The sequence below is a fragment of the Garra rufa genome, chromosome 18 (assembly GCF_049309525.1).
Source record: "Garra rufa chromosome 18, GarRuf1.0, whole genome shotgun sequence".
Lineage (NCBI taxonomy): Eukaryota > Metazoa > Chordata > Actinopteri > Cypriniformes > Cyprinidae > Garra > Garra rufa.
The window spans coordinates 16,707,019-16,716,459 of record NC_133378.1 but is presented as its reverse complement, the minus strand read 5'-3'; the positions used below and the strand labels follow the sequence as shown (position 1 = coordinate 16,716,459).

General features: G+C 37.0%; 1 protein-coding gene across 4 annotated transcripts in view; it reads right to left on the bottom strand.

Annotated features, from left to right (window-relative positions):
• Positions 1–1,457: 1,457 nt before the first annotated feature.
• Positions 1,458–9,441, bottom strand: part of raf1a (Raf-1 proto-oncogene, serine/threonine kinase a) — a 30,392-nt gene continuing 22,408 nt past the window's right edge. For all 4 annotated transcript variants that reach the window (XM_073822898.1, XM_073822900.1, XM_073822899.1 and 1 more), the window contains 6 exons: positions 8,007–8,183; positions 7,855–7,901; positions 7,607–7,725; positions 7,392–7,523; positions 3,028–3,162; positions 1,458–2,052 (listed from right to left, as the gene is read on the bottom strand). In XM_073822898.1, the coding sequence (XP_073678999.1) occupies positions 1,912–2,052; positions 3,028–3,162; positions 7,392–7,523; positions 7,607–7,725; positions 7,855–7,901; positions 8,007–8,183 (751 nt within the window). In that variant the 3' untranslated portion in view covers positions 1,458–1,911. The remainder of the gene's footprint in view (positions 2,053–3,027; positions 3,163–7,391; positions 7,524–7,606; positions 7,726–7,854; positions 7,902–8,006; positions 8,184–9,441) is intronic.

The window sequence follows — 9,441 nt, the reverse complement described above, 5'->3', positions numbered from 1 at the left end:
GTCGGCCTCAAACATTAATCCGTAATAGGTGAATTATTGTGCATGCTAAGACTCTCACATTTAGAATCACTCAGTCAAACGAGAAGATACATAGATCATGTTTGGTGTCTATGAGCAGCATTTATTATTCCCTAAATGTTAATGTTTGTGGCATCTTAATAACTCCTTGCTTTATATGTATTATTGAACTTTTGAAAGTTTTGTGGCCAAACAACCAATCAGCTTCCACATGCGAAACACCATTTTGAGAGACAAAGACTTTCAATCTTCCCTCCAAAACTCAGATCAACCGGATTGGACAAGGTCCAACTGTGGGCGTGAACGACCTACAGGTTTATAAACCTTCCCTCATCTCTCTCTCGCTCTCTCTTGCCTTCGGGACACAAAGACACGTCACCTGCACCTCCCCCCAGATCCATGGGGGGGGGGGGGTTCTCACCTAGCATTGGAGATGATGAGGCCTGCAATACTCTCAAGGAACTGGAAAGGACTTTCTGAACTGAACACATACGGAACCAATGCACAACAACAACAAGCTTGCAAGTATCCGTCCTTTCTACAAACGTAGATAGCTGCGTTTAAGGCGTTTTATAAAAGAAACGATTTCAGGTTGTTCAGAACCGTTTCATTCCTTTCCCTTTGCAAACTCACTTTCTGTCTCTCTCTCTCTCTTACTCTCTCTCTCTCTCTCTCTCTCTCACGCGTTCTCTGTCTATTTGTGTTTTATGTACGTTTGTCTATGTGCGATCGTTTGTAAGTAGAATAGTTTAATAAACAACCATATATTCACATATAATGATTCTCTGTGCTGAATGCTTAGATTACAAAAGTCACTTAAACTGTTTCGATCTCATATTGCTACCTTAAGCCCTATTCTGTTCAATTGTTTTAACTCCGTTCTGATTAGTAAAATACGTTGCCGTGACGACGGGCCAACGTCAGAGTAATGGGTATCACTGAACAATTTGCTGGACAAAGAAACCAGTCGATATCATTATTACTGTTACTGATCAGAAACTGGAAATTGCGTATATTTAATGACGATTATTATACACGATTTCCTGTGAGTTAAACTACTTTCCCTGACTGAAATGTATGTTCTAAATAACTCGTTTCATCCTATTCATTGGTCATAAGACCTGGTGGAGTTTTGCAGTGTATATGTGATGAGAGAAACAGTCTCATGCATATACACACATATATTGATCATCTTAAATTTTTTGAGCTAACCAAAATTCTCTACATCATCTATGACAGAATGGACATTTTTAAGACTGCCAGTTTAGACAGCTAGAAATGTCATCAGCTTTGCTTGACAGCTGCACAAGAATAATGTGTGAATACTGAATGAATACTTTCACAAGGCATTGTATTTTATCCTGTCCTTCTTTAAGGCAGCACTAGAAAAACCTCAATCGTACAATTAACAGCAAAAGAAGACACACAATAATAAGAAAGGGTATTTAACTTAATTTTATTAAAATAATTGATTAACAGTATGTACTCTGAGTCAAAATATTTGACATCACAAAACAGAGCTCAAATTGTGTAAGACTACATCGCATCTTACTAATGAATAACGTTCAATGACAGCTCAATACTGACTAAATCATGAAGCTCTTTTTGTGTATATAATATTCAAACACTATCGCCCTTTGAGCATTGAGGGCAACATCTTTTCAGACACATAAAACTGAGGGCTTGTTTACTTATAATCTCGTCGTCAAAGTGCATCTGTCACTGGCTTGCAAACACAGGAAACAGCCTTCATTTCAGAGATAATGGATCTCTCCAGCTGAAGAGTTCCCTTCTTATTCTGGTTTGCAACTCTTGCACAGTTTCAGTCATTCGTTATCAGTCACACATTCTATAAATGGCATTGTAGCAGCACACAGCAATAGTATTTGGCTTCTAAAAGACGGGCAGCTTCATGGAGGTGAGTGTGAAGGAGTTGATGTCTTCACTCTGGGACGCTCTGTGCAGCGAGGGTTCAGAGGCACTGCGGTTGATTTTGGGGAGCGAATGCTGCAGGAGCTCAATGGAGGACAGGATCTGTGCACAGATGAGAGGAAGAAAACAAAGATGCCCAGAAACAAAGCAAAAGAGTCTGTGTTATTACCTGCGTCTGACATGGCTCTCAAAAATACTGTTCATTTAACTAAAATCAGCTAAATCAGCATATTAGAATGATTTCTGAAAAATCATTTGACACTGAAGACCGGAGTAATGGTTGATGAAAATTCAGCTTTGCATTACAGGATTTTTTTTTAATGTATATTAAAATAGAAACCATTATTTTATATTGTAATAACATTTTGCAGTATTATTATTGTTATTTTTTTTTTGTATTTTGATCAAATAATTGCAGTCTTGATCTTACTGATCCCAAACTTTTGTAGCTACAGTCAAGATCTGAGTTTATTTACAAAAACAGTGACATTACCATCTCATTTTCAGTACTGAAGCTATTATATTAATAAAAGTGTCAGGGTAGCATTGACAACAATTTTCTGTGCTTCTGAATGTTTCTGTGTGTAAGTGACTGTCTGCAGGTTTATGCCTGTGCTTCAGCTTCAATGAAAGCAGTGTTGTGATAAGGAAGGATGATTAAACTGACTGGCACACTCAATTCAATTGATCAGAATCAGAATAGAGTACTGAGACAAACCAGGATATTGATCCTTTTAATAGAGTTTATATGGAAGCTTTTAATTTACTTACATTACTTAGAAATAAATATTTACATACTCTTTAAAGTATGCATACTCGTCTGTGCACCTCAATTTTATCATGTGCACCATGATAAAAATAAATAAATAAATTGAAGGAATATTGTTGTGATAGTACTTTTTTTTTATTTAATCTAATGTAGTAAATGCCACATAAATGTAAAAAAAAAAAAAAAAAAAGATTTTGGACTTTTTTGTCTTTGCCAAGCATGCTGGAAAGCAAAAGCAGCAAGACTGTAAATTATTGTGTGTCATGTATGTTCAGTTAGATAATCTATTAAATGAAAAGCAAACACACCTGCGGGAAAAGAGGCCTCTCGTCCTTGGACTTCTTGATACAGTCGGCCACCAGTCTCTTCATGGCTTTAGGACAACTCTTATAGAGCTTACTGAGGTCTGGAGACAGATATCCCCGACCAACCATGTAAATAATCTGAAGGGAAAAAACAGTAAATACCGAGCTTAAGAAAGCACAGCTTTATATGCAATATATTAAATATTTAGGGTCAGTTTTACTAGTAGCTTGCGTCAGCACAAACCCTCTTTTGGTGTTAAAATTGTACTGTCAGGTTTTACTAAAGACGCGCAGTGAAGAATTAGCACTGAAAAGGCGTGGAAACAGTTATTTTTGCGCCTGTCCTTATTGAACATGCAGTTGTAGGAGTTTCCCTTTCAGGTGCAAAATTTATGGGAGGAGAGTATTCAAATGATTTAACACTCCATTATTTAACACTCAAAAAACGCATGTCTTATACTATTTTGCACTTGAAATGGCTGCAATTATTGTTAACAGGAGGAGGCACCGCAGAGAACAGAGAGTGCATGGTAGAAAGGAGCCTTTTTTTTTCCATTATTTTAACATACAGTATCTCACAAAAGTGAGTACACCCCTCACATTTTAGTATATCTTCTCAAGGGACAATACTATAGAAATGAAACTTGGATATATTTTAGAGCAGTCAATGTGCAGCTTGTATAGCATTATATATTTACTGTCCTCTGAAAATAACTCAACATACAGCCATTATTGTCAAAATAGCTGGCAACAAAAGTGAGTACACCCTAAGTGATGACAGCAGTATGTTGTTTAACCATGCGACGCCACATGTCCTATTCATCATGTTTATGTGTTTGTCTGCTTGACAGGACCATACAAAGTTGTTTATTTTGTATTAGAGCAGTTAAAATTTTGTGCTTTAAGTACAATTCTCTCATACTGACCACTGGATGTTCAACATGGCATCTCATGACAAAGAACTCTCTGAGGATTTGAGAATTAGAATTGTTGCTCTCCACAAAGATGGCCAAGGCTATTAGAGGTTCAGTAACACCCTGAAACCGAGTTACTCTACAGTGGTCAGAGTTACACTACAGTGGTCAGAGTTACTCTACAGTGGTCAGAGTAACACTACAGTGGTCAGAGTTACTCTACAGTGGTCAGAGTTACACTACAGTGGTCAGAGTTACACTACAGTGGTCAGAGTTACTCTACTGTGGTCAGAGTCATACAGAGGTTTTCCAAGAAGGGTTCCATTCAGGAACAGGCCTTGCAAGGGTCGATCAACGAAGTTAAGCACTCGTTCTGTGCGTCAGGTGCAGAACCTGGCTTCAAAAAACAGATGCATGAGTGCTGCCAGCATTGCTTTAAAGGTTGCAGAAGTAGAAGGTCAGCTTGCCAGTGCTCAGACCATACGCCGCACACTGCAACAAGTCGGTTTGCATAGGCGTCGTCCCAGAAGGAAGCCTCATCTGAAGCTGGCTCACAAGAAAGCCTGCAAACAGTTTGCTGAAGACAGCCAAGAGCATGCATTACTGGAACCATGTCCTGTGGTCTGATGAGACTGTAAGATAAACTTGTTTGGCTCAGATGGTGTCCAGCAAGTGTGGCAGTTTTTCAACATGATAATGACCCCAAACACACCACCAAGAGGACAACTGCTTTGCTGAGGAAGCTGAAGATGAAGGTGATGGAGTGGCCATGTATGTCTCCAGACCTGAACCCTATTAAGCTCCTGTGGGGCATCCTCAAGCATAAGGTGGAAAAGCACCATGTGTGTAACGTCCAGCAGCTCTGTGATGTCATTATAGAGGAGTGGAAGAGGATCCCAGGAACAACCTGCAGCTCTGTTTATTATGAGTATGATTTAGAAAGGCACACACTTCTCAGAAAAGGTCTAACAGCTGAAAATGCATATCAGAGCAAAAACCAAGTCCTGAGGTCAAGATAACTGCCTGTAGAGCTCAGTGACAGACTTGCGTTAAGGCAATGATCTAGGGAGTTCAGAAAAAAATCTGCTGCATTGAAGGTTCACAGAAACATGTAGCCTCCATTATCCATAATGGAAGACGATTGGAAAAAATAGGACTCTAGAAAATGTCTGCCAGCCCCCATCCAAGCTGACAGAGCTTGAGAGGTGAAAAGGTGCAGATGTACAAGCTTGTCGCATCATACCCTAAAAGACTTGAGGCTGTAAAGGTGAGAACCTATTATTGTTAATTTGCTTCAGGAAATAAAAGAACCTTCAACTAGGAGTCACGCAATAACAGCTCTATCAAAACTTCTAGCAAACCTTCATTTTTTGGCCTTCTGTTCTTTTTAACATACTGTGGCTTCTTCATTTCTTTATTCTTTATTTGCACTGTGCTTGGTATATTACGTTAGTCAATGTGTAAATGAGATGTTGCATCTGTGTTCTTTAATTTGTGCATTGTTAGTAAATCACCCTGGAAATTTCCCTTCCCATTGGCGCTGTTTTGGAATTGCACTGTTTAGTAAAACTGTCCCTTAGTACTAAATACACAACCGCACAGTCTTTTACTGTGGGACTTAACTATTAGCTAACTGCTAATAAACTACCCTTTTTGGTACACTTTATAATAACTACACACTATGAACCATTAGTTAAGTATTAGTAAATAGTCAATTCATCATTTATAAAGCATTATCCCTACATTAATAGGCAATATTAAGCAGTTTATAAATACAGCTATAAATGTTTTGTTGTTGTTATTAGAATATTTATAATGTTTTTAATAATTGTATTTTCATAATGTATTAATAACCAATTAATAATTTCTAAATCAAGTATTATATTATTAACAGACCATTTATTTAGGAGTTGTCAGAGGTTCATAAGATCATTTAGAAAGTGTAACTAAATGATTAATAAACTTTAAATGCACATTTATACATATTATTTAGACAAACAATAGTTACTCAGTGTTAATAAATGCTTTATTTAAACATATTCTTACTGTAATTCATGACTAATTCAACTAGGTATAAAACACTGAGTAGTTTTCAGTTATCTATTTTTGTGAGCTCATCTAAAGACTATTTATGCCTTGTAAAACTTTTTTTAAAATTGATACAGAACATAGCAATATTTATTTGAAGATGCAAAAAACAAAACTGTACAATTGTACACTTCTTATAAAATGAAAAACCTCTGCAAAGTCATAGAAAATTCATAAAACAATTTCAGCCTCTGAAATCTGATAGAAAAATGTTTTTTAATCATTTGTTGAATATACAGTATTTCATTTTCTGTTTTTAGCTAATTGTGAGTCTTCAGTTTGAAATTTGTCATACTTGGCACGACTTTGCACTGAATTTTCACTAGAAAACCTTACTACAGCAAAATATCTTGCTTTAAACTACCTGAATGTGTTAATAAAGCATTTATTAACACACTATTACTATATTTCTAAATAATATGTATAAATGTATATTTAAATAGTTAATTACACTCTCTAATTGATCTTATGAACCACTGATGACAACTAAATAACTGATCTGTAAATAATGTAATACTTAAATTGAAAACGATAAATTGATATTTAATAAAGATTGAAAATACAATTATTAAACACATTATAGATCATTTAAAAAATCAAGAACAAATCATTTATAGCTCCATTTATAAACTGCTTACAACTGTCTATTAATGTAGAGATAATGATTTATAAATGATGAATTGACTATTTACTAAAGCTTTACTAATGGTTCATAGTGTGTAGTTATTATAAAGTGTTACTGAAAAATCCTTCTTGATTTAAGAATTTTTAGATATTTTGACTGGAAACAAGACAAAAAAAAAATAGAACATACAACTAATGAATCTCACATAAACATATCCCGGTCACATTTTGATCAAAAAATCAAACAAAAGAAGAAGGAAAAGCAGAGGAAACATAATTCTCTATTCTCATGTTTTTCTACATTGTGATGATTTTAATGACAATTAAACAGACACCCCCTTTTGTCAAGACAATTGAAGCAAAAAAAAATTTGTGAGATTCACTCAACTACTGCAGCACTCATGGTGAAATGACGCAGAATGAATGTGCACTCTCTGTCAGGGCCACACACACAGGGCAGGGGTTAGAGAGTGAGCCCAATGCGTGGTCTGGAGTCTCTGGGGCCCTGTTTACATGTCTAAATTTAGTCCAGAGGTGTCACGAAACACGCCTCGGGTAAGACTGGCAGAGATACTAGATGCATGTTGACAAATGCATGCACAGTAATGCTGGAAAAACCATTAGCTTACTGAGAGGCTTGTGAAGCAAGCCCTCTACAACTGAAGATGCATGCAATATATTGTGAAGCAATATATATAGTGAAGTAAAAGATTTGCAGCCCTTCCGATTTGCAAGTGTTACCTGATCTCGGTTCGCTATCTGTGAGTAGGGCAGCTCCCCTGTCATTAATTCAAACAGCACAATGCCAAAAGAATACACATCTGATTGGAAACTGTAAGGGTTGCTGTCCTGCATCCGGATCACCTCAGGTGCCTGAGGGGTGTAGAGCATAAATGAGGGTAAAGCTCAATGACAGATGCTTGTTCAGAATCTGAGATAGTGAGCAATGCACTGACCATCCATAAAATAGATCCCGAAGTTTGTTCCACCTGTTGAGAACCACTCCACCTGGCCTTTACAGTGGCCAGACCAAAATCTCCGATCTTCACTGTCAGGCCTTCATGTAAGAAGATGTCTGTGCTTGAGTTAAAGTCAAAGTCTATTAGTTTTTGAAAGACTGCATTAAGGCTTATCCTTCATTCCCATCTGCCCTTGAAACTCTAACAAACAGAATGAAATTAGATGTTTCTTAAAAAAAAGATACTGTTTGATTTCATGTCACGGTGAATGATGTTTTTTGCATGGAGATAGCTGTGAGGAAAACAAAACCATGATTAATGATTGTTGAGACATATACAATAAAGTTCTACACACTGAATGAAGACAAATCCATCAGTCACAGAATGTGAAACTCACTCCACGCCCTGAGCGGTCTGTCTGGCGATATCTATCAGCTGAAACATCTGGAAATTGGTCTCTTGTACGTGGAGGTGTTTGTAGAGACTGCTGCCTTCACACCACTGCGTTACAATCGCTAGATTGGCTTTTGTCATGTAGCCCATGAACAACAGGATGTTGACATGTCTGGTTTTCCTGTTGGAAGACAACAGAGCACAAAATTTACATCTATCAAATGCAAAAATACTCTTATGCAGTGCAACAGGGGTGGGCGAAATGACCAAAATCTTCAATCATGGTACAGATGTGGCCTTTTTTTATGCGGTATCACGAAATGTGTCATGCATGAGCACCACGCTCCCATGCTTCCACAGTAGTTAGACCAGATCAGACTGCTCTTGGTCACTTAATGTTGGAAAAAAACTTTGTCTTGAATCGGTCTTTAAATATGCCTTGGTTTACGGATTATTGAATTATAAAGTGCTGCTTGAAAGTTTTTAAATCATTTAGAATTTTCTATATATCTGCAAAATATGACCCAAAACATCATTAGATTTTAATGTAAGTCCTAAACCTATATAAAGCGAACCCAATCAAACAAAACAAAAAATTATCCAGTCTTACATATCTGTGTGTTGCAAAACTATGTGAATCTCTTGGATTAGCAGTTAATTTAAAGGTGAAATTAGTTAGAAATGACTATCAAATGTTCAAAGAACAGGATCTATCAAAGTCCAATCATGTTTGTGGAAGTGAATCATATCACGAACAAAGGAGATTACTGAGGACCTCGGAAAAAGAGTTGATGTTGCTCATCAGGCTGGAAAAGGTTACAAAACCATCTCTAAAGAGTTTGGACTCCGAAATTCAAAACCACTGTTACCTTCCTAAGAAATGGTCGACCAACAAAGACACTTTGAACGTGTGATAATCTGTGAGGTTGCAAAAGTTCATAGGGTACAACTGAAGGCCTTTCTCAGATTGGCTAATGTTAATGTTCATGAATCCACCATCAGGAGAACAACCAATGGTGTGCATGAGAGAGTTGCAAGAAGAAAGCCACTGTTCTCCAAAAAGAAAATTGTTTTCTAAAGATCATGTGGACAAGCCAAAGGACTATTGGAGAGTTGTTTAATGGATGGATGAAACCAAAATAGAACTTATTGGCTTAAATGAGAAGCTATTATGTTAAGAGAAAAGAACACACTGCATTCCAGTTTAAGAACCTTATGCCATCTGTGAAACATGGTGATGGTATCATGGCTTGGCCCTGTTTTCCTGCGTCTTGGCCAGGACAGCCTGCCTTTGTTGATGGAACAATGAATTCTGAATTATATCAGCAAATTCTAAAGGAAAACGTCAGGATACCTGTTTAAGATCAGAGTTTCAAGAGAACGCGGGTCATTCAGCAAGGAAAAGGACGAACAAAGTTAATGTTTTGGAATGGCTGAGT